Source organism: Buteo buteo, chromosome 8 (assembly GCF_964188355.1).
Source record: "Buteo buteo chromosome 8, bButBut1.hap1.1, whole genome shotgun sequence".
Classification (NCBI taxonomy): domain Eukaryota; kingdom Metazoa; phylum Chordata; class Aves; order Accipitriformes; family Accipitridae; genus Buteo; species Buteo buteo.
The window spans coordinates 15,897,555-15,923,163 of record NC_134178.1 but is presented as its reverse complement, the minus strand read 5'-3'; the positions used below and the strand labels follow the sequence as shown (position 1 = coordinate 15,923,163).

At 44.3% G+C, this 25,609-nt stretch overlaps 1 protein-coding gene across 1 annotated transcript in view; it reads left to right on the top strand.

Moving 5' to 3' along the window:
* The first annotated feature begins 8,426 nt into the window (after window positions 1–8,426).
* The window catches only part of CLIC6 (chloride intracellular channel 6), a 32,741-nt gene continuing 15,558 nt past the window's right edge, over window positions 8,427–25,609 (top strand). The window contains exons 1-2 of the mRNA XM_075034721.1: window positions 8,427–9,521; window positions 9,579–10,163. Of these exons, the coding sequence (XP_074890822.1) occupies window positions 8,427–9,521; window positions 9,579–10,163 (1,680 nt within the window). The remainder of the gene's footprint in view (window positions 9,522–9,578; window positions 10,164–25,609) is intronic.

Here is a 25,609-nt window from a genome sequence, read left to right as displayed (position 1 = left end):
TAGCCTCTCTGTCCGTTATTGTGTAGATGGGTCTTTTGCAGACGGACCCAGCACCCACAGGAGACAGGATTAGCTGGAGTGTTTTTCAGTATTTGGAAGAGTAGAAGTTGTCCCAGGGCAGAGAAGAAACATACATTTGTATGTTGTTATTAAAATGCTGTTAATTAAAATAAATACAGTGAAGCTAAGGTTTCTTTACCTTGGTATTGGTAGGAGGCTAAAAAAAATCTTGAGGTTCGGAAGCTAAGGCTTGTTAGGGAGTCTTTAAAGTGGTAGGTAATGTACAAAGCTCATGTAACTGTTTCAGATCAGTTGCTTTGTTAAATGTCTATCAGCACAATCTCTTCTCTTTTATACATATCTCCCCCTTCTCCCATGGTTCACTATGCTCCTTCCCTGCTGCTGTTCTCAGACGGTTAAGTTGCTGTGGAATGTGTCTTCCTATATTTGCATTGTGCCTGGCAGGGTTGGACTCGCAAGGTCACTGCCACCTTTGGATGCCACCCCAGATCTTACAACGATACGCTTTTCATTATAGTAATGCAGCAGGTTACCGTGTACCTCTTACTCATTTTTAAACTACGCTCTGGTAAGTCAACTCCTAAATTAAGTAGAAAAGAGTAATACATAGTAGAGGTAAAAGAGCCATTTATTTCAGGAGCAATCAGTAATAAGCCTGGTTACTGATTTACTGTAGAGCTCATTTACAAGTGCTGCAGAACAAATGGGTTTTGTCGGTAAGCACTGCTGAAAAGGAACAATAAATACAATACAATTTCAACTAAAACTGTGTCAAAGCTGTTAACAGAAAGAGTAAGGTTGGATTCATAATCCTGGGGAAAAGAAAAAGAAAAATAAATAAAAGAAAAAAGAGAAAGAGAAAAAGAAAGAGAAAATGAATAAAAAAGAAAAATAACAATTGTGTCATAACCTGCATGCAAATAAAATAAAATGACCATTAGTGAAAAATGGACCTAGGCCCATACAGAACAAACTGTGTGTAATTCTATCCCAAGGCCGATAGTGCTTGTCTTTTTCTACAGTTTCCTACCATTTATCATCACTTCTAGAGCATTATAGACCAAAGCCAGCTTCATTAAACACCCTCACACAAAAAAAAAAAAAAAAAAAAAAAAAAGGCTCAGGTGCATAGATATTGTGGGAATTCCACATTTGAATTAAGCAAAAGGAAGGTAGGGCTGAAGAGACCTCTGGAGATCACCTATTCCAGCCTCTCACTACAAGGCTGCAAAAACAATGATTTCTTTGCTGATTATATGAAAAGCTATTTTCAAGGCTACTATTACAGTGTATAAAGTATTTCAGAAAACTCTGCTTAAGTGAAAGCTATATATTAATTTATAGAGAACTATGTAGAGATGCGATCTCTTTTTCTAATGAGTTGAGTAATTTAACAGAAAGTGTAACAGTCAATCTGCAAATACTGCAACACTGGTAATAAAAGACAAATGATCACTGTACCTCTTGATTGCATGTGTAACTTCTATATCAGCTAGGTATTAACTCAAATAATTTTATGACTATTTTGAAATATCCTAGGTTTTATTCTCAAAATCTATTATTATTTTAAAAGCTATAATAATTTAGAAATTTCTCTGAGTTTTGTTAAGAATAATTGTATTAAAAGCCAAGTTCAGGTGGAAATGGTACAAAATGTGACTTTGTTTTACAAGGGGGAAAAAAAAGCTGTTAAGACCTATGAAAAGTAAACTGAAATTTAAAACACAAGCAAGAGTATGAAAAGATCAAATGAACTACAATTAGGGAATATATTTTAAGAAATTATTTCAACATGCCACAGGCACAATAAATTAGGAAACTAATTTAAAATAAATGACAGTTTAATGTTAACAGGAATTAAAATAATAGAGGAGTTCAAGAAAATCTAGACACTTTATTAAAAGTGAAGAAAATCTCTTGGACCTTAGAAAAAGCTTTGGGTTATTTCCAGGTTCCACACTAAAATGCCCTGATGGATCTAATTAGGACTTCATACACAATTTTGTAAACCAGGTCAATGTGAGAAAAGCAGCATTTATAACACAGAAAACATGAAACACCATAGGTAGTTTATACATTTAGTTTTGAGTATAAATATGTCCTGGGCATTTTGCAAAACAAGTAAAAGCATGTTTTCTTCTCCAAAGAGCTCTTATTTTAAGGGCTAGTTTTCAGATGCCTTGAGCAGATGAAATTCAGCTGAAGTTGGAGCAGTTCATCACTTCTGAAAACTCATGTCCCAAATTCAGTGCCACGGTAGGTGTCAGAAAATAGAGGGAGTAACGATGAGGATGACAATAATGAAATCACAGTTACTTAATAAGACCCAGATCCTTGCAAAGACTCTTAGCTTTAAACATATCAGTAATCCTATTGAATCATGTGCAAATCAAGATGGTCCTTTAAATAGTGTTTGTTGTGTGCATGCCCTTCCCTAAGCAATGGTGCATGAGGTAGGAACAGGAATATTTGAAAGGCATTTGAAAGTGACGGAGAGGAGGGAGGTCAGTGAAGTAAGTTTGACGAGGATTTCCCAAGAAGAATCAAAAGTCTGGGCAGAGTCCTGGAGTTGTCCAAAATGAGAGCAGGTCCAGACTTCAAGCCAGACATACTGTTAAGACAACATTAGTGCTGAGCTGGCCTTATTTAGCTAGGAAATGAGTCCACACGAGGGTCCAGGATAGTCACCAGACTTTCTAGGACCTTAATGATTCTGGGGCACTTTCAGGGTTAATTCCAAACCACTGTTTTATTGAATTAGATATGATACTCAACAATAAAAAACTACATGTAAGGTCTGTTTGTTATCTTGCCTGCAGCACATGGAGGACATTACCACTTCATTAAAATAGTACTGCTTAACAAAAATAAAAGTAAAAGATAAGAATAGGAAAGTCAAAGACTCTTTTGGAGAATGAACAGATTTTAAGTACTTAAAAAAAATAGTAAGCAGTAAAGAGTTTACTTTTTGGAAAGCTTCTTTATTGATATTCTTCTATTTCTTTACCACACTGCAGAACAATTCATTCAGAATATAAGTACGGGGTGCTTTGGCGCCTGCAGCTCTGTGGGATGCCAGGAATTCGGGGAACTGAGTAATAAAGAGAAGGAAGCAAGGGACTAGTGGTACCTGGCAAGAAGGTGTGCCTACTCTTCCTCGCTGCTTTTTCAGCCTTGGTTAGAAATAGCTTGGCTTTCTGTGCTTCCTAGCCCAGCAACCAGGCTTTTTCCCCTTTGCATGTCTACGTCCCTACCTTCTTCCCAAGCAGACTGTCTCTAAGCAGCTGGGAAGGGAGCCGATTGCCCCTAATCAGCTTAATGCTGGGAAGCTCAGAACACTAAATACAGATGGCATCACCCCCCAGCATGCAGCATGCTGCTGTGATTTTCAGCGAGGCATCTCTTCCTCTTAATTTTGTTTGGGTGGACCAAACACCCTCTCAACTGCGAAGCAGCACAATGCCACACTGACTTCTTGACAGAAGTTTAAGAAACCAGGGACAAGCATAGCAAATGTACATGTATTTTGAAAGTAGTAAAAATTATAGTTCTCCAATACCATTTTTTCACTTGCAACTTTGTCTTTTCCATAGTTGAAATAACTTATTTTACATGGGAGAATACAGAACTGGCTTACATACAAATGTTAATACAGTTTTGGGTTTCTTTTTTTCCATCACAAAGGACTAGGCAGTCATATTCTTACATGGGATAATGTTTTATACCACAAGTAATTTGTGGAAATTCCAGTTAAACCACCAGCTGCAATAAAAATAATGCAGAGTGGGGGAAAAAGTAATTGGGCTTTGGCCCACATTTTGCTGACCGTCCATTTTCAAATTTCAGACTGTAAGGGAATCACCTGGGACAGGATTCATCTCACATGAGTTTAGACGTGCTCAGCGAAGACATCTCCCCCTGAGCCAGTCACCCTCAGGTCCTTGTACAGTCAGTGTACAGAAATAGGTACTTTTCTGTCAAGGACCTTCTGGTCCGCTTTAGACAACTACCTTGAGATGAGAAGAATCGTTTCACTGACTCTGCTCACTGGATCTCAGCTGGCTCTAGGGTCTGCAGACATGCAGTTTGTACCTGTCTATGTTTACTCTGATAAATCCCTCCCTCCATCCCATGGTGGGGAACCCAAGCAAATGACACCCAACTTCTGGAGGCTCTGCTTACCCCCCCATTTCCCACTGAGTTTAGTGTGAAATAGCAGTTACTCAGCATCTGGCAGAAACAAGCAGAATTCAAATTACGTGCAGGCAGCTTTTGGCCTGGGGATATGTAGCTTCACTTCTGAAATGTGGCAAACCCTGGGAAGAGCAGATGCACATGCTTGATGAAACAGCACACCTAAAGCCAGAACAGGCACCAGGGAATAGGCAGAGCAGGCTTCTGTGGGAGGCAGCAGCTTGCACAGAGAGGCAAAAAAGCCTTGCTGACTCTGTTACCCCAGTTCACTGTTCAGTGTATTAGGATGAATCGTTAAATATTTGGCATTTATGTCTTTGGCACTGCACAGGACTGTGAATTGAAGTTGCAGAGGCATGAACAAATACCCCAGCCTGCTCCTTTTGCAGTGGGGCTGACCTGCCCCAGGAGATAGGCAGGCTGGTGGGGAGGGCTCTCTCCGAGACCCTTGTAATGCAAGACGCATTTTTTTCCTTACCTCAGGCTGCAAAACCTACAACCTTGATCTGCAACTCCCTGTACTGTCAGGGAAGGAAAAGAAGTTACAATAATCCAAGCAAGTACAGCCTAATTGATAACCCCCAGGGATATAACTTGTTTGCTAACAGACTATAAGGGGATCTTCATGTTGTCCACTAATGTCTAACATCTGTGATATTTAATTACCTGCACTCATCTTTTAAATGAAGAAGGTGTGCCGTAATCCTTCCTGAAGCCAAACTGAGAAAATAATATTTATTAGCTGAGGACCTATTTTAGAAACAGATGGGGTGTAAAGAGCTTGAACGTAGTGTGCAGGAGGAGTGTGAAGCAAGAGAGATTAATTGTTAAGTAATTGAGATAGAGAGGAAGAATGTTGAATGCAGACAGCACAGAACAACAAATATCCAAAGCTCTGGGATCTCACTGGGACAGATCTAATTTTAATGGTATATTTCCAAAACTGCCTGTGTGAAACCACATTGCTGAAGAGTGACAAGAAGCAATGTTGGGCTGACCAGCCAGCTCTCCGCAAACTGTGCGCACCCCGTCCCTCTTTACTCTGTCCCCTGGCTCTTTGACTTCCTACTTTGTCTGTCTTGCTTGCACGGGGACCTCGTGGCATAAGCAGCAGCAGGGTGACCTGGTAGAGCAGCAACATTAACCCAGTGCCTGCATAGGTCATTGCTAGGTCTCAACTCCAGCAGAATTAGAAAATGTCTGTTCCTATACTTGAGGAAAAACACAGCAAGATCTGTTACAAACTATTCAATCATTACTCCATAAAAATGGTAACTGTATCAAACACTATACCTTGAACTTTTCTTTATCCCACAAAGATAATTAACAATGTGGCTATGTCAGCTGTTAGTGCTTTTCCGCTCTTTGTCAGTCTTCCATGGGTATTTAAAAAGCTAATCTTCTGTTATGCTTAAACATTGCCCAATGTTAATAATCAGGCAGTGTTTGTCACTGAAAGGGGTTTTTTTGCCGGCCTTGAAATCCTTGCCTTGTTTTGTACTAAGAGCTACAGAGCAGGGAATAGGCAAGTAAAGAAAAATAGGATGATGGTGTTAATGAATAAGTATAGGTGAGAGACAATCACCTTTCATGTAGTTCCATCAGCTCAGCAGGTTGTAAGTCCCATGTCAAACTCACAATCTGAGCAAAACCTGAATCTGATAGAAAAGAGGTGTGTAGAGAAGTAGTGCACATCCAAGGGACAGGTAAAAAGAAGGAACACTCCAGAGCGGGCAGCTCCAATAAGCCAGAGGAGGCTGTGCCAAATGGGGCTGCAGAGGGAAGGAAACCCAACTGTTGGGGCCCAACAGCCACCAAAGCTGAGCAAAGCTGAGCTCATGGGGACTGGGAGCTGGAGAGAGCTTCTCAAGGGGTGCAGCCAAACACAGCATTCCTATGAACATAGCCAGCTGACTTCAGTGGTTCTATCTATAATGTGCAACCATTTCTCCTGTAAAATTCCCATCACTTTTATGCCATGGGTGTTGCTTTGCTATTCATTCCCACTGTGAAAACCTGAGGTGAGGCTTCTTCCTTCCAGCCAGTGTCCTATCCACTGCTGAACAGGAGACAACATGGCAGTGCTTGTGGAGGGTGTGCACAGCTGTCTTCAGCTGCTCTGTCTCACATCTGAAAGCTTTGTAAAATGGGATTTGTATTGCACCTGGGGGGATGTGGCCTGCCTTCAGGCAAAGGGTTAGGAACCATTCAGCAAGGGTTAGGATGAGTAAACTGATATTATCTGTGTAGAAATAGAGATGACTGAAATGTGTCCTTCTACTGATATCAGTATCCATAACAAAGAAGTGAAATAATTGCCTTATGATGCTCCAGCTGCAAGACCTCCATTCCTAAATCTTCAAGAAATATCCCTTCTGACCATGACTGCCCCAGTTCCTTTGTCTCACTGGCAATGCACCTCTGGGCAAGCATAAATTCTATGAAAAATATCTGCAGGATTGTTTATTTGTTTGTTTGTTTGTTTATTTTTATCAGAGCAGGTATTTGACCTGACAGAATGGTTTACTCTGTAGTATTTCCTGTCTCTTGTTGGCTGCATCTTCTCCCTTCCCACCCATTGCAAAACCCTGTGTGCAGTCTGTCCCTGCTCTTTCCACTCTCAAATATAAAAGTGTTTTTATATACACATACATAAAAATGTTTAACTGCATGTTTTTTAAATAGGATACCTCACTCCTGTCAGCTTACTTTTCTGTCCACTGTTCTCTCTGCACCTAGAAAACCAGGACTATTTTTCATTCAAATAGCATAAGTAATACTTTCATATAAATCACTTTTGATAAGAGTAGGCTACTAGAGCAGGCTGCATCTCCTAGAAAATGACTTCTTGCCTACAAGCAAAACTGCTGAAGCTTATCCTCACACCAGAACCTGCTAATTGTCTTCTTCTGTGTAAAGTGCTTCCATTAGCCAGAGAAATTACCAAAAGTGTGAAAATATGTCTTTCATCTGGAACAGAAGGCAGCCTGCGGGATGAATCTGCAGCTGCCTTACCCAAACTAAAAGTTATCGCTTCTTTCACACCAGCTGTCTGCTCTGCATAGAACACAGTATTTCTCATCACATTTAAATGCAAACTCTCACAGTTTGCACATAGCACTTGACATGGTCACATATGAAGGAAAACTACTTAAAAGTATGCAAATCCAGGTTTTTTTACACAGAGTGTTTCCGTGTTCCCTCTTACAACTTTTGCAAGTTGTTAAGGGTACATTTTCCTTCTTAACAATGTTTGGTGCAGCCGGCTTGGGAATACGTTTCAGGTACTATGTAGCTGCTGAGATGAGGTATGGGTTCATCTGTACTTTTAAGATCCTGTGCAAGACTGTCAGGGCTCTGCCAGTTTCAGTGCACCAGCGCTGGTGTGGGTATTAGTGGTTCCCTTTGTAAGCCCGGGTTTGGAAAATGGCATCCCTCTCCTTGTTCTGGCGGCCAGCAAACCCTCAGCCCCTGGGTGGCTGTCAGCCCCACCTGCCAGCGAGCCCAGGGCTTGTGGGTGCCAGGCTGGCGGCTGGGGAGAGCAGCAGGGCATCTGGGGGGCTGCAAGGGACACTGCACCCGAGGCCCTGAGCAGCAGAGAAGGGGAAAAACAAGGGCAGAAATGGGGATCGGAGGGCTTTTGGGGTCGGAGGCGAGGCCCGGACAGGGCAGGCAGCAGGCGCTCGGCAGGCCTGCCCAGCCAGCCCCGGTGGGGCTGCTGGAGGTGGGGGGGCAAGCTTGTTGGCCACTTTTTGCAAAAGCTCCAGTCCCGCTGAGCACCTGAGAGCAGCCGCCGGGTCGGGAGGAGATGGCCGAGGGGAAGTCCGGCAGCGCTCGGTGCCACCACGGTCACTCTCTCGCCACCTCCTCCCGTGCCAGCTACAGCCAAAATCAGCGCGGAGAAGAGATTTACCGGGGCGGGCGGAGGGGGAGACGGGGACGGCGAGGGACTCGCTGGTCTTGCCCCGTGCGGGGGAGGCGCGGGAGGAGGAGCGCGGGCACCCGTGGCTGCCGCCCCCACGCACGCACACACACACACACACACACGCGCGGCCCCGGGGCCGCCGTGCGCAGGCGCCGCCGTCCCCCCCGTCGGTGCCCGACGCTGATCCCCGGCGGCGGCGGCGGCTCCGCTGGTCCCCGCTCGTCCCGGCGGCCGGACGCGCCCGCCCTGCTGCGCTCTCGGGCGGCGGCCCCGGGGGGAGGCCGGCATGGCGGAGAGCCCGGGGCGGCCTGGCGCCCCGCCGCCGGAGGGGAGCGACGTCCCGCGCGAAGGAGGCGACGAGGAAGGGGCGGCGGCGGGGGACCCGCAGCCCGGGGTGTCCCCCGAGGGGTCGGCGGAGCCCCCGGACGGGTCTCCCGCCGGGGAGGCGCCGCGACTGAGCGGGGAGGGGGCGGCTGGGCAGGAGCCGGCCGAGGCGGCGGTGGCCCCCGAGGGCAGCGGGGGGACGGGGAACGGCTCCCCCGAGGGGGCGGCGGAGACCCCGGGTGGGCCGGGCGAGGGACGGCAGGCTCCGGCGGGGTCTGAGCAGCGAGACCCCGACAGGGGCGGCCCGCGGGGCGAGGGTCTGCCAGGAGGGGAGCCGGTGGCGGCGGCCGCAGGGGTAGACGCGCCCGAGGGCTCCGCGCCGGCGAGGGCAGACCCCGAGGACGCGGCAGTGGCCCCGGCGGGGACGGAGCCCGAGGAGGCAGCTCCGGCGGGGACGGAGCCCGAGGACGCGGCCATGGCCCCTGCGGGGACGGAGCCTGAAGAGGTGGAGGCGGCCCTGGCGGTGCCAGACCCCGAGGAGGCGGTGAGGGAGGCAGCCCCGACGGAGACAGACCCCGAGGAAGTGGTGGCGACAGCCCCGGCCGGGACAGACCCCGAAGAGGCAGCGGGGACAGACCCGGCGGGGACAGACCCCGAGGAGGTGGTGAGGGAGGAAGCCCCGTCGGAGCCAGACCCCGAAGAGGCTGTGAGGGAGGCAGCCCCTGTGAGGGAGGAAGCCCCGTCGGGGTCTGATCCTGAAGAGGCAGTGAGGGAGGAAGCCCCTGTGAGAGAGGAAGCCCCTGTGAGGGAGGAAGCCCCGTCGGGGCCAGACCCCGAGGCAGTGAGGGAGGAAGCTCCTGTGAGGGAGGAAGCCCCGTCGGGGTCTGACCCCAAAGAGGCGGTGAGGGAGGAAGCCCCGTCGGGGCCAGACTCCGAGGCAGTGAGGGAGGAAGCCCCTGTGAGGGAGGAAGCCCCTGTGAGGGAGGAAGCCCCGTCGGGGTCTGACCCCGAAGAGGCGGTGAGGGAGGAAGCCCCGTCGGGGCCAGACCCCGAGGCAGTGAGGGAGGAAGCCCCTGTGAGAGAGGAAGCCCCATCGGAGCCAGACCCCGAAGAGGCTGTGAGGGAGGAAGCCCCTGTGAGGGAGGAAGCCCCGTCGGGGCCAGACCCCGAGGCGGAGAGGGAGGAAGCCCCATCGGGGCCAGACCTCGAAGAGGCGGAGGCGGCAACCCCGTCGGGGCCAGAGCCCGAGGATGCGGTGCAGGAGGCAGCCACGGCAGGAACAGTCCCCGAGGAGGCGGCAGCACCGGAGCGGGTCGAGGTGGCTCCCGAGAGCCGCGGGGAAGTGGAGGTGGCGTTGCCGGCCGGAGGGGAGGCTGACGGTGGACGCCTGTCGCCGGGCGGCCCCGACGGCGAGGACGGAGCAGAGAGGCCGGGGGCGGAGCGGGGAGCCGGTGCCCCGGCGGTGGCAGGAGCGGGGCCCGCGGCCCCGGGGGCAGGGGAAGGCGGCGCGGCGGCAGCGGGGCAGCGCGGCGGGTCCCCGGGCCCCGAGGGCAGCGAGTGGGACGCGGCCGGTCGGAGCCTGAACGGCGTGCGGGGCCGGGCCGAGGACGAGGAGGACGAGACGGGCTCGCCGGCCGCCCTGGAGGAGGAAGAGGAGGATGAGGAGAAGCAGGAACACGACATCTCCCTCTTCGTCAAGGTAGGGTGTGAGGGGCTGCTGGGGAAACCTGCGTTCGCGAGGCTCCCCTCCTCCAGGAGCCCCAGGCGGCTTCTGTGAAGAGTGGCGTTTAAATCTGGCAGGCAGAAGTCCAGCCTGGCTAAAGTGATTTGGTTATTAATGCCCAAAAGAAACTTGCCTCTGGCTCCTCATTCCTTCAGCAGACGGCAAGCAGGACGGGACAGGGCTTCCCGCACGGTAGCTGAAGGCCAGCGCTGCCCGTCCCCTCGGCCCTGGGAGCTGGTGGAAACACTCAACCCACAGAAGCACAGACCTGACCTGCAAGGTGCTCTCCCCAATAATTTCTCCTGGTGGGCCCTGTGCTGGGTTACTTGAGGTTTCTCTAGGTTTAAATGGAATGGGTATGCAGGGATCTCGGTTTCCATGGACTCAGGTGTTCTGCTTGTACCCTTCTCACCATGGGGCTAGGACCCAGGGCAGGAGTGGGAATGAGCCCAGCAGCATCTGTTTGGAATCACTAGATGTAACTTGTGACATAAGGAGTTCTTAAGGGATTTTAAGATCTTCAGAATGCAGTAAAAAGGGTACACATCACATCATGGGGGCTGAGATAGAAGAAATTGGAAAATATAATTTTAAATGTGATACTGGGATTTTCCAACATGGACTATGGTCAACATGTAGGTAGTTGCCCCGAAGTTTGGGAAAGCTGGATTCAGAGAGTCAGTAAACTGCCCAGCAGTATAGCATCCCTTGTAATTGTCCAGTCTGTGTATGTTTGGGCAGGGAAGGTTTAGGTTAGACAGAAATGGACAAAAAAGAAAAATTTTAATGGTCTTAAAATTAGTTTCTGGTATTTTATAGTTTAGCACTTTAGAGCTGCTTTCTAGCCTATGCCTGGAATCTCACCAAAATCAGTGGGACTTGGCGTGGAAACAGTGTCCATCCACAGAGATGAAATATCAGATGTGAAATTCTGTGTGTAGAAACCATCCTGAAGTGTTTTTCTTCCCTCTTCTCTTCCCTCCCTCACTAAATTAAGTGTGGAGCTGGATGGGATGTTTTTCTTAGAGTAGACCTAAAACTAAGGAACTAAATCTAGGGAAGCAGAAGGCATCTAGGACCTTCTCCACTACAAGCCATACCTCCCATGCAAATAATACTGTACCTCCTGAGTTGGCTGAAGCTGCTTCTGTAGCAGACGGAATTAACTGTGAAAGAAAAACTCATTGCCATCTCTCTGGGTGAGGGGGGTTAGGGCTGAAGCAATGTTTATGCCTTGATTTATCCCACCTCAGTGCACACTCCTTTTTTTCAAGGCTGAGCCTCCTTTGAAATATTGTTACTTGAAAAAGGCTGAGGAATGCTCTGAGGCTTACACACAGTAGTGTCAGATGTGCTGGATGATGCCATACAGGAAAGATGAATGATAATAATGGCTGATTTTGGTGAATGCTCCCCAGCCACTCCCCAGTTTAAGCAATTTCTTAGCACGCAGGCTGGGACAGATTCTGTGGTCTAAAGGCAACTCTGTACATCAAGTTGGTGTACAGTAGCTAGGCGGCAACACTGGAGCTGAAATCTGATTTTGTGTCAAACAGCAGGAGCTATTACTGTTAAGCCTGGCAGAGGTGATTTACAGACTTTCTGGCTCACAGATAGACAGCCCCCTTTGCAGGCACACTTTTGTAACTTTTTTTATTCTTGTTTTACACTCTTATATCCATCAGGGAATGCTGGAGAGTGGCAGAGGCTAAAGTCCTAAAGGCTACATGTGCATTATTGCACTTGGGTACATGCTTTATGGAAGAACAACGTGGCCAAAATAAGAGAGCAGCCTATACTAAGAGCATCTGTTGTGACTCTGTAGTCCCCAAATATTAGGATTAAGCATGTTTTTTGAAAAATAAATGTTTGTGGATTAATAAAGACAGAAGAAAGAGCATTTTTATGATTGACTTTGCATAAGTAACTTAGAAATGCCTAGAAAATAATACAGCTGCCTTTCTAATGATTTAAGTGGAGAAGTATTACAAAGCTTGAATATTTTACCTCACCTGGAGCATTACACTAGACCTGTCTAACATTAAAGTACTTCATAGTCTTTCAGTAATAATGTTTTAAGAATAACAAACAGAAGCATCACCATCAGAAAGAAGCTTTTCAGATATAACTGTATGGTGTGTAGTGTTTCTTGTTTTTACTGTTGTTGATCAAGCTTGTTCTTTTTAGAGGGTTTGTTGTTTTCTTTTATCTCCTACTTCTTGCTGCTTTGCATTGGTTCATTTCATTTTGCATATATGTATTTGAATGTTGTGAATATCATGTCACCTTGTGTCTCCCAGTGTGAAGTGGGTGGCAAAGTTCCTGCTAGCTCCACAAGTGTGGGCAGCAGCAATTGTGCTTTTGAGCTGATTTGGGTTGCTATGCAGTGCCATTTAGTTTGAACTCAGACACTCAGGGTCCAATGTTGATACCTCATGCTATCTGAGATACTCTAGCCTTAGCAGGGTTAGCAGCATCTGTGGGAGATAATGTCCTGGACCAGCAGCTTGATGCCAGACGGGCTATACAAAGGTGTCTCCAGAGACAGCAGACCTCTGTGTTTTGGCAAATGAACTTAATGAAGCTGAACTACATAAGACTCCTTGGCTATAAGAGCAAGACCATATCAGAATTGCTTTAAGAGTTTCATTAGGTGCTAACTTGATTTCCATTTTCCCATGAAACAACATCTATCATATTTCCTTTAGATAGCAATACTTGATGTTTCTGGTGTTTCAAAGTCAAATGTTTGCAAAGGTCATCCAGATATACTTTCCAATTGGTCTTTGGTAATTCAACTAAGTGTATCTGGCACATTGGGTAGGACACCTTGTGGATGTTGAAGCTTGCTAGCTGGTCTTCTAAGGTTAATTGCGTATGTATGCCTTTTTTTTTTCCCTCCCCTTCTGTGGCAAAAGCCCTTTATTTGTCAGAAAACTTGTGTAAATGTCATAAATTTATCTTACCATTTGAATATAGTGGAACTCTCACTAAAATTATTCAGTTAATTTTAAGCAATTTAAACATTTAGGTAGGACTTAAGAGTTTATTTCTAAATTAAAACCCAAACCCACAAACCTCCAAGGTTACCTACCAATAAATTTTAAATTTTCTTACAGATAGAAGTTAAACACCAGAATCAAAACTGCGGATTTCATCATTCCAAAGATTTCTAGGGATAGTGATTTATCTGTAAGTGCTGAACACAAACAGTCAGCCAAACAACCCAGCTTGAGCACAAGGCCTTCCCTGAGATTGCTCATCTTCCAAAACATTTCTTGCTTAGTTTCTGGGTTAAATGGTGTACAGTAAAAGCTGACCATGAGCCTGAGGTAATAGATTTTATGTAGCGAAAAGTACTAGGCTTTATTCAGTTTTGTGACATCCTTGGTCTCTAAATCAAAGTCATTTATTTTCACTCAGAGAGTTATTTCATTCCTACCAGAGACCAAGGTTACTTTACTGAAACAGAATTTCCTTGCACCATTCCTGAGATGTGCTTGACTGACTTGACATAATTAGACCTGTGCTGAATTATCAAAAGTGCTAATAAACAAGAAAGTAAAAGCCTTGCTGTAAGTAGAGACATAGGCATAAGAAGTGCTTGCATCTGTGCCTCCAAACACTACAGTTAATCTACCCAACTTAAATGGTAATGTGTGTTTCATACTAGAGCACAAAAAGCTATCTCCTTTTCTGTGATGTGATGTGTCTGTGGTTTAGATATAACTTACACTTAAAGTATAAACGGAACTTCTGGGCTTTAAGTGCTGTAGGTAAGAAGTCCACGGGCAGCAGGAGCTCAGATCCCTGGAAAAACCTCCTAGCTTTATGCCCATTCAGTGGAGTCTGTGCTGTACCTGATGCTTGATGTGTGAAAATAAAGATTGATTATGTGCAGAGTTACACTAGCTTCATATTTATGGATTATAAGAGGTTTTGGGGGAAGTTTAGTTATTGGGTATTTATGCAAGCAAAGAGAACTACCCAGAGCTTGCCAAAAGTGAGGACATTGGATTTGTGTGATGCTACAGAAGGACAGATGGCCGTGAAATGAGCAGGGGAGCATTTGGTATGGTTTGGGCAATGGTAGAAAACAGTTAGTTTCTCTTTCTCCCATCCGAACCAGCGCTGCTGCATTTCACGTTCTGTCAAAACCATGCTGTATTTTCCCTGAGGCACATGTCTGCTCCTTCTTCCTTACTCTCTGTTTTTATGCTTCTCGAGCTCTGTTTTGTCTACCTTCTTCAGAAAGCATTACCTTTTCTCAGATGCCACAATGCTGCCACTAAAATCCTGTCATTTTTTTGTCTGTTGTTTTCCTCCACCATTCTTTTGGATATTCTGTTTTACAGTTGGCTATGAGACTTGCCTGCTTTTATAACTGAGTAGTTATGAAAGCTACCCCAGAACAAGGCAAAAATCATTCCGGAGAAAGCCCCTCCCCTGGAGTAGAGCACGAGCACCGTGTAGGCTGGATCTGCTGAAACCCGAATCAAACCAAAGCTGGTCAGGACTGAGCCTTGTGGGGCTGCCCAGCCAAACCAGCATAGCCCTGCTTTTCTGGCTGCTGGTTAATTAGCTGTTTGTATGGTGATTTTGATTCTTTCACTACACACAGCTGTACAAAAAGTACCGAATCAGCAGAGGTGTGTTTGTTTGAAGACATTTTGTGGTTCTGTTCCCAAGACTGTTGTACAAAGCAAGAAGCTGGCTCCCTTCCCATGGGTATTTGCCCTTTCTCAGCTACTTTTTTTCAGCTGGAATATGGCAATTTCAGGTTCCCTAATGCAGCTTAAGAGGAACTGGCATTACAAATTCCTTTCATAACTCTTCAGGTTATTGTGCATGCTGGGTGCACCTGCAGCAGTTTTTCTGGGGGCTGAGTGCTCTTCGAGCAGTCTTCAATAAAACTGTGCTTGGGAGACTTTGATTTGAAAGGCAATGATACCAATCTTTTTCCTGAAAGAGCAATGCAAATTTTCTGAATGTGCAATCTTTTTTCATTTTTACTTCTCATGCTTTCCTTTCTGGCCATTCAGGTTGTCACTTTTTTAGAGCTTAGACTGCTAAAAAGAAACAAGGTTCCTTGGAGCTGCTGACTAAAGAATAGCTTTGAAAACTACACCAAAATCAGTTTTGCTGCTTTGCTCCTGGAGGGACGCTTAACGGAGCAGCAGTGTGCTCTGTTTGCTTATGCCAGTGTCAGTTCTGACAACTGACAGGCCAAGTTCCATTCCAGAAAGACACAAACCAACAGATAGACATATGTGATCAGAAATACGAAGTTGCATCTAATTTTTTTTTTTGGTATGATCTTGTCATACTTCTTGGAGGCATCTTTTTGTCCATGCTTTGGAAGTCCTAAAACTGCATGTGCACATAGGATTGTACAAGCCTTAAGCATCTATTTATTCTCAGTGTGACTGCAGATCTCTGTGCTTTGCAGGCTTGTTTTAGGCAAAAAAAAGGTATTGAAATGAAGTAAATGTCTTCAAAGCTACATTCCTAGACCTTTTCCTATTTTTATTTACTCTCAGCTCACTGCTTCCATAAGCACCTCACCATGTGTTTTACTTTAAGCACAGGCTTAAAGTCACGTGCTATTTAAGCCCTTTGCTAAACAGGGGACACTTCCCTCGTTCAGTCCTAGGGAACAGCCTGAATTTCTTGCTGGCTGAAACCAGCAGAAACTTCTGAAGAGATCAGCCTGCTGCTCAAACCTCAACCATACTGCCTCTGCTCCTTGAGTTTTGTCTTCGTTAAAAGGCTGATCTTACCTGTGATCATCACAGACTGAGGGCAAGGATGAAGTTTTCTTTGTTTGCTTTCTGCCTTCAGTCCTTGGTTGTCTGAAGTGAACCTTCATTTCACAAATCCTGTTGGAGAGCTGCAGCCTTCTTCAGAAACATTGATGATTGCTGCATGAGGTGATCATCATGCAGCTGTGCCTGGGAATTTTCATGCTGTCTGTTTAATTTGAGGCTTGATCCATGTTTGTGTATAAATAAATAACAAACCAGTCTACAGGACTCACAGCATTCATGAATGTAAAACATTAGAGTGTGGTGAATGATTTTCTGGGAGAGGGGAGGAAAGGGATTTGGCCAATTATTTGAAAAATATGACTGTACTAAAATTACATTATTAATAAATTCAGGTGAAATTTTGCAAATGGTCTTCATTAAATAAAAATTAAGAGCTTTTTTCGAGAAAATATTACATGTCAGTGTTAGCTCTAGAATCATTCACAAGGGGTTTAGGCACAGTTGCCAAAATGAAGGAGGCAGCAGTAGCTGCATCATTAGCCCTGTACTTAGGATACTGATGTGGGATGCGGGTGATTGAGGTTGTGATGTTGCCTGGAGCATAAGTGGAAGATTAATGTGCATCCCTCTACCAAGTCAGTGCCATAGACACAGAGTTACAGATTTATTCCTGCTTTCTCTCTGACACCATCAACATATAATAATTACCTGCAAAGTGGAGACAGCATCAGAAAGATAAAATGCAAGTAGCCAGGAATATCTGGCAACCTTATGGTTAGGCAATGAATGGCTTATTTGCTGTTATTTCCTATTGTAGCAGTATGTAGATTTTAAATGGAATTCAGTAGCCTCTGGTTCCCATGAATTTTGGGATTGCTTGTGGAATAAGAAATGTGTTATTCATGTGCTTTGAGAAACCAGAATGTGGTAGGCATTAAAAAGATGAAAAGGTATCATGTACCCTTCCCAGCATGGGTGTAACAAGTCATGCCCAGTCCACTTGAGAATCTGGATTTTGGTTTTATTAGCATCCCTAACAGTAAAAATAAACCATTTTTTGTTGATTAAAAAAAAAATCTAATTCTATTTATTAGATATCTTTAATACTAACCCAACTTTTTCTTCCATGTCTTTTTCCATTTGAAATCAGTTCTCTCCAGCACTTTGCTACCCTGTTCACAGGAAGAGGATTAGGCAACCTTGTGATTGCTCCACTTCCAGAAACAATTCTGCCTTTTGGGGCTTTTCACCTTGACGGATACAAGCCAGGGTTAGCCATCTCAAGGACTTTGCATTTTGGCCTTTCTTACAGTCTCATATGGATCCATGCAAAATTATATTTATGGATCTTTTTTAGAACTTAGTTTAAATATTGTGAAGCAGAAGTGATAATGGAAATTATTAATATGACCAGGCTGTTTTAGGATGCTTATCTCTGGTGAAGTCACTTTGATTTGGCAGTGGCTGTATACTTTTTAGCAAGACACAGACCCCTCCTCTTCAGGGGTAGTAAAGGGAGTAAGGTAGTGAAAGGAAATATTATACGTATTTTATGGAAGGGGAAGTGAAGCATGGAGACTTACTCCTGTGCCATCGCTGACTGTATTCTCTGTGTGTTCCCTAAAAAGTCCTACTGCTTCTTTTAAAAAGTAGGAAATCGCATGTTCCTCGGACTCTGCCCAAGGAACTTAAGTAAATGCCATCTGAAGGTTACATGATTATTTTCTCGCTCAGATAATAAAATGTCACGCCGTGATAAGGACTTGTATGCATTTCCATTTGCAATGTCTGATTATTTACTGATAAAAGCCTGAACAAGTCGAGTGACTCTGTTCCAGTTGCTTTCAATAACACCTGCCTTGTCAGCACTAAGGGAAAGCATTTTAATTCCTTCATAAAAATATTTAGCTTCTCAAAGCAAACAGTGGCAGCTTGTACAACCTGCCACCGACGCCGCTGTCAGAGTTTTTCCCCAGGAGGAGGGCACCCATCGCAGCGTCCTCCCTGCGAGGAGCCTGGGGCTGGCGCGCCAGCCTGCTGCGGGATGTGCCGTGCGAAGGAAGATGGTTATTGTGAAGCCTCACAGACAGGCAGAGGTGCAAAGGTGGTATTTCCCATCTTGTTCTTTGCCTCTTCATATGCTGCAATTTTAGCACATATATGAATATTTGAAATAGACTAGAAATATAATTGTTACAGAACCACGTAAACTACAGCAGGACTGGAATCACAAATGCATGCCCTTTTCCAAGTTATTCAAATGGGGTAGTTAGAGAAGTTAAACATTTACTCAGATTTCAGAAAAATTCTCATCTGTGTCTTGGGGAATCATTGACATTTACCTGGTAGTAATTTTTGAAATTATTTTTAAAAGCTATTGCAGAACCTGAGCATTTTGTAAAAAATCAAGTCTCTTTCCATAATGGTGGCAGATGAAACTCAAAACAGTATCCAAATATATCCTAAAGACTTAAAAAATTTGGGGTCTATGCTGCCTGCAGAAACTAGCATGCTACCAACCCCTCAGCAAAACCATTAGCCTCTTTTTTGCCAGGAGCACCGCAGGGGCCAGGGGCTCCCCGGGGGCCGGGACCACAGCAACAGTCCTTGTTTTGAGGAATATCAGTGTTATAGCTGATTGGTTTGCAGTATGTTTTGTGCACTATATCTTTATTTAAAAACTATATTTTAATTGGATATACTGTGTTTCTCATAGTTTATTAAAGCCTGAGAATGGAAGTGGGGTGGTAGGGAGGACAGAATGAAGAACAGCCTTGAATTTGAATTTACACTGGAGAGGGAAGGAATAGAGTTCAGTCCCCCTTCTCTGTCAAGCTAATGGGTTTTTGCTGGTGCTTGTGTCCAGTTTTTAACTGCTCTTTCAGGACACGTCTTTGCCAGTTCCCACCGGAGCTGACAGGTTTTTTTATGTAATACTTTACCTGGTCATTTGAATTATTTTCTATGTGGACCAAAATATCACATACTGTTGGAGGGGAAAAAACCATACACTCTTTTCATCTTTCACTTTCACCTCTTGATTTAAACATCAGAATTAGGAATACCATTGGCAAATTATTTTCTGAAGCCTTCAGCAACCTACTCCCTGAAGCTGCATAAAATAGCTTATTTATTTGGGTATTTCTTATTTATTTACTTATTAATTTGCAACACAAATCACAGATATTCTATATATGTGTATAGTTCTTGCATTTAGATTGAAACAGCACGGCTGTGTGTCGCAGGTTAAGTATCATATGGTGAAGTGTAAAACAGGATGTGTCATTGAAATACCAGTTAATCTGTTTTTCCCAGACCTATAACGTGTTCGAGAATATAATGCTCTTTTGTTGAAGTAATTCCCTGTAAGAATTTAAAAAGGATATAAGATTTTTGTCTCCATGTAGAATGTTCAGCTGGCATCTTGCCATGTTATTAAATACGGATTAGAAATAGCATTGAGGTATTTAAACATAATTCTTGTAACAGGATAAATAGCTAATAGCATTTGGTTTGCTGCTTGTGTGCTTGTGACCTGGTAATGTTCCCTTTAACACAAACACAGACAGCATGAACTCTGTAGGCAGAATTCACAGCAGAAGGAAATTCAGTTCTTTAACTAGTTGGTATAAGATTAAAGCCAGTGATCTGTAACTGAGTGGCATTTCCCAGCTCTGATTTTCTCCTGTGTTCAGTTAAAAGGCTCTCAGTTTTCTTAGACTACTGGCAGGTTTTTGAAAATAACCTTGAACCTTAAAATTAAGAATGGATAAGGATTAGGGGAAGTGATCTTTCTGAGGGCTGTGTATTTTTATTAATTAGCTGGCACATTTCTGTTGTGGTTAAAGTGGACGATGGCATTCCCTCTCCTCACTTCAGGGGGAATGGAGAGGGGGCATCTCTGCAGCCATTTCCCTTTGCCTCTGCTTAAAACCTTCTCTTCTGAATGAACCACTTGATTTTTATTTTTTTTTTTTACAAGCAATGGAGGTTTTGTCACATCTCCATTAAAATTAAATGGCTTCCGTTTTGGAGGAGGGGCAATGATTACTTATGCTGCTTTGAAAATTCTCAGTCGCTGTTTGTGAGTAATACACATATAATTCATTATCATCCTGTACTAAAAAAGTAAACAAATAGCAATGACTGAAAGTAATGCTATTTTGAGTGAGACATAGAAGAAGTATAATTCATGCAATATGACAATTACTTGTGTAAGAGAACAACATTCCTAAATTGGGCGAGATTAATTTAAACCCTACTAAATTGTAGATGAAGTTTTTCAGTCTTTGCTAGCCACAAGTTAATTTTCCTATTTATTTTTGTGTTTCATTTTCTTTGCCTTGCCTCTGTTCTCCTTGCCATGCACAGTTCCTAGAAACTTGCTTGTCACCATCATCTAAGTAAGCCTTGTAAAATAAGAGATAAAGAAGTAATAATGCATTGGTAATTATGATGGGATAAAGTACTATTTGTTGAAATAATTTTCCAAGCTGTTTTAGGTAAAAAGTAAAGCGTCACAAAGGGTTACTGTATTCACGTATTGGTGCTGGGGGCTAGGCATCCAAAAAAGAGTAGAAAGGACGTTCGCTTTGCTTTAAAGCATTTAGTATCTGACCAAGAAGAGGCTGTACGTGATTGCTGCACTATAAGCCAGAGATGGAAACCGGAGAAAATGCTGAATTTTGCCCAGCTCTCTACCAGGGCTTGCTGGCCCCCCTCCCTCAGTGCCCGGCTGCACGAGATGTGGCAGAGGAAGCACCGCAGGTCTCTTCCCAGGTGGGCATCCCTGAGCGACAGGAGCGTGAGACAAAGATCTCCCCTCAAAGCTGAAGCAGCCCCAGGGACACCTCTTTCTGATGCCTCCCAAATGCTGGTGTTGCAACAGGAGCATCTGATTTCCCTTTCCCCCTCCCCACAGCGCGGCATGAGAGAATCTGCTCGTGCAAGGAGCCTCCGTCAGACATCTCTGCTTGGGATGGCCAGGCCTTATTATTCAAACTATTTATTAATTATTTAAGCAAATTATTGTTGAGCTCAGGAAGCAGTGGATTCCTGGTTGCTGATTGCTTTTGCATTATTACCACATACTTACTGTGCTGTGGATGGCAAGTAGCTAGGTGCAAGCATCCTCTCTGTTTAATTAGCTGGCTTCCCATCATGAGAGGCAACAATGGTTTTGCTCTGAAACCAGGCTCATCACTGTCCCAGGTCATACGAAATACTGTAGCTACCAGAGTGGTTTTATTTGCAGACCTGGTATAGGTAGCTGTAAGATATCTGAGAAAATATACCTGTATTTTGCATTTTTCCTTTGTAAACTCATATGATTTTAGGAATTTTTTAAGAGCACCTGTTGACTGCCTTTAACTGTCCTGTAGAGAGCCGCAGCTGTAGTTGAAAATACCTGTGAAACTGTGAAGGGCCTGGCCCAAGGCTAGCAACAGCAGTGTGTGTAAAATCACAGAATTGGTTTACTTTTCTCTTTGTAAGAGTGCATACACACATAAGTTTAATCTTTAATATCTTTAATGTAAATAAGAGTGAATACTAGTAAAACCACAGCCTCTATAAATGTATTACAAGACATTGCACATTTTAATTTTCACCTGCACTGTCTTGTGTTTTGTTCGCTTTACAGAATTATCATTTAATGGTTCATTTATTTATAATCTTCGTCAGAACTGGAAGGGCAGGGTGCGGCAGACCCACTGTTCAGTAGAAGTACTGGTCAGACTGTAATATCAAAATCAAAAGTAAATGGATATTTCATCTAAGTAACAGGAGTGAGTTTGGGCCTTTTGTTTCACATTTATAAAGTAACTGGACAAAGGTAAAAAGTTTATTGCCACAAAGTTGCTTCTTAATGAAGGAAAATTTCTTCCTATGCATCCAAAGCATTTAATTACTTACTAAATAATTAAGTTAATTTCAGCAATAATTACTTACCCAGCAGACCGTGAGTAAGTAAATAATGCAGCGAAAGTTAGAATAAAGGAGGCTTTCTCTGCTCTGAAATGGCTGCTGACATGTAGGGGAGAGAGAGAACTGAAACCAGAGGAAATTACAGCTTCAGACTTCTTTTCCTTTCTGTCATCTAGAGAGGATTAGAATTTCCAGATGTATATAACCCCTTTAAGCTGTGACCACTGCTCACTACATAAAAACAGAGTCGAGAGAAATATCCCATAAAGAAACTCCAACACACTGTTAATCCCTCAACATGAACTGAGGACCAAGAGCAAAGAGCCATTTCTAGCAAAGAGCCTTACTGAATATATGAATTATGAAATCTAATAAAAAAAAATAATCATAGTAAGTTAATGCAAACACTGCATTAAAGAAAGTATAGTCTAATTTCAGAAACCTAACAGAATGAGAAAAGCCTTAATAATGAAATTGTTAGAAGATGTTATGAAATGCTAATAGGTGGCCAGTCCAGGAGACATAAACCTTGCCCAAGCTTCAGATGTTAAAATGTGAGGTAGGAAGGGTTTCGTTATTTCTGCAGGTGGGACCTCAGCCTGAATTCACATTCAGTACCAGAAGAGCCCTGCTCCAGGACAGACCCTATCTTTTATTATCAGTAATAATAGCTAAATAACTAACAATGAGATAACCACTAATGTACAGCTGCATCATTAAAAACACAGTAGACAGGTACATCTAAATTGTTGTCCTGTTTGTAGGTAGACTCAACCTTTAGCCTACCACCTATAGTCCATGGTCACACAAAAACCAGTTTAATGGTGTTCTGTGGTCGGTTGAAGCTGTGCAGGTGAAAAGTTGATTCCTTCTACTGCCTTGCACCTACACTCATTTCCTTTCATTCTCTTTCCTTCGGCATCTCTTTTTGGCCTAGCTTTGGCTAAAAGCCTTAATCTACATAGAGTTTTATAAGAAGACTTCCAAAAATCCTTTGGCATTCCCACATCCCCACTAATGGTCTACATATAAGTTATCTACCTGTTTTTTAAGTTAGGAGCAGTCTTTTCGTTCTGTATTTGTCCAGTACTTAATTTATACTGCCTAGATGCTACTACAAAGGTCTAGTTTTTCCTGTCTCCATGAGAAAAAAAGGAAAGCTGGGCTCAGAAATCCTCCTGTCTGAGGATCCCAGCCACAACTTTTCCAAAGGTCTGTATTTGCATCAGTTTGGCAGCTGTATTGTGCCCTGGAGCTCCACATCCTGACAGCACTTTAAGGCAGGACTCCTAAGATAATCTTTGTAGCCTGTTTTGTGGATAAGCATTAACATCTGATGGGTACAAACAACTGCTGAAGGGTTTCAGCAGTTGATCTGGCTCTTTGTCAAGAGGATTGGCTATGTGTGTGCTGTGCCCCAGCAGCAGCCTCCTGATGCCTGGTCCAGACACTCAGCGACTTAGACCTGTCTGAAAGTAAACACTCCTTATCACCAATCTTTGGTGGCTCATAATCTTCCAGGTATGGTCATCTTTGAATCAACATCCCACCCTTTGATGGTATTGCTTTTACAGGTAGGAGACTTTCTCCCTATCCATTGCTGCTGCTGTTCTGCCAGGTGGCATTCGGGTACCATGTATGCCTTTACCTTCTTTTGATGATTATCCACAGTCAGGCCAGCTGGTGGCTGAGATACCTCCTGAGCCCTCCTGTACTCCATTAGGCCTCGCTGGACATCCTCGAGGATGTCCTCACTGTCGGAGAGGATGCTGCTGCTGCAGCCATCCTGGGTTGCATTTGGATCCTGTAGCTGCCTCAAGACTTGTGCCCCATTGCAGCTCAGTCTCTGTTGCCTGTTGCCAATGCTGTGTGAGGCTATCGGGCTGAGGAGAGTGTTTTTTCACTTACCATCCGTGGGATCCTTGCATTTCTCCTTGTATTCTGCAAGCTGAGCAGTTGTACCTGGCCAGTAGATGAATACTGGCCCATACTAGCATGTGTCCACCCCTAGTTGTAAGCATGCATAAAACATACAGCGTCAGCAGTTAGATTTGCAGTGACTGGCTGAAGCCACTTTAAATAAAATGCCATTTTGTGCTAACTGCTCTTCTGTTCTTCCTCAGAAGAGGATAATCTCTGGCACCATTTACTTTCTGCTGTCTGTCTAATCTGGTGTCTAGCTGGACCTCACTGTCAGAGATACCATATCCACCATCTATTTCCTTTTCCAAGGAATTGTTCAATTATTTTAGAGTGTAAACTCTGGGATAGCTGCTGCTGTTTACTAAGCATTACCTTTCCTTTCCATCATTGCCCCGGAGTTTGCTACATGTGTTATTTTCACTTGGACACATTCAGTGGCATGGAATAAAAAACCATGGCACTTGTTAATGTCTTGTCCTTGGAGTGAAGTCCATGTCATGTGCAAAGAAACAGTGGGCAGCAAGGAACCTTCCAGTGGAGAAGTAAGTCCAAGTCCCTGCTGAAAGAGATCAAATCTCACCTTGAGACAAAAAGGTTTTTTTCCTCTTGTGCTGTCACATATGCACGTACATATTGATGTACCTGCTAATCCTACCAGAAACCTGGTTCCAAACCTCATGCTGTGGTGGTTAGGAACCCTTCTAATTGTCAGCTAGAAACATTCATGGCCAGTTTGTACCCATTTGTTTTCATTTCAGCATCACCCCCAACTATCAGGGAAAAAATTATATTTGCACTGAGTAATCATACCTTCCCTCAGTCTTTGCTTTCCAATTTTAAACAAGAATAGATCTTCCTGCCCTCTGTTGTAAAATAGGTTCCTCATTTTCATCATCTTAGTAATGCTTGACTGAGTTTTATTTAATCTTTCATGAGGGCAGAGGACCAGATTTTTGCAGAGACCTCTTCAGGACCATGTACTGTGTCTTGTGCTGTGGCTTGAATGCTGCCCGGCCTCAATGGAAGAGCCAGCTTTGATGTAACCTAAGGCAACATCACCTTTTTCCTACAGCTCCATCAGGCAGTTGGGTCAGAGACACTGGGAATAATGCAGTCAGGTCTTTTTTTCCCCAGCAGTTCTCTCTAGCTGGTAAGTAGTCTCCAAGGGTGGGATTCAGCTCACTTAAGTTAAAATAGATGCCTAAACTCTATAGGGCTATTTAGCACTGTACTCGGAGAAAGCAACAGTACCAGAGAGCACATCATCCAAAGTGGATGGATGGGTGAGACAGGCAAGATGATGAATCCTCAAGGAGTGGCTTGCTCTCTCTCTGTATATATATCTGTCTCTACTAACCTGTTTTTTCTGGCTGACTCTATGCGAGGTAGCTTCCAGCTTCACTGTGTAACGTAACAGTTTGTAACCACTTTTATTGCTTTTCCATTATCCCAGCGCTCAGGGTTATCAGTTTGTGGGATATTCAGTCTGTTCCAAAAGCACTGGTGGTGCTGCTGCTGTTCCTGCCTCCTGGGTTGCAGGCTCCATCTGCAGGTCTGGCTGTCATCATTAGATAATTCTCCAGGATCTCTCTGACTGAAACTTGCCCTTATGTTTTGCTGAAATGCCAGACAGGACCTCCAATACTCCCTCCTGGACCAGTGCATGTTTTCATTTTTGTGAGGGGGAGGAAGGGAACAGGAAAGTCAACATAGCCAGTGATTTGAACCACTTCCAGCTACCCTGGTGCTCTAGAAGACATATGCTTTTTGGTGAATCACATTCTGTTCTGTGCAGTAGGACTCTCT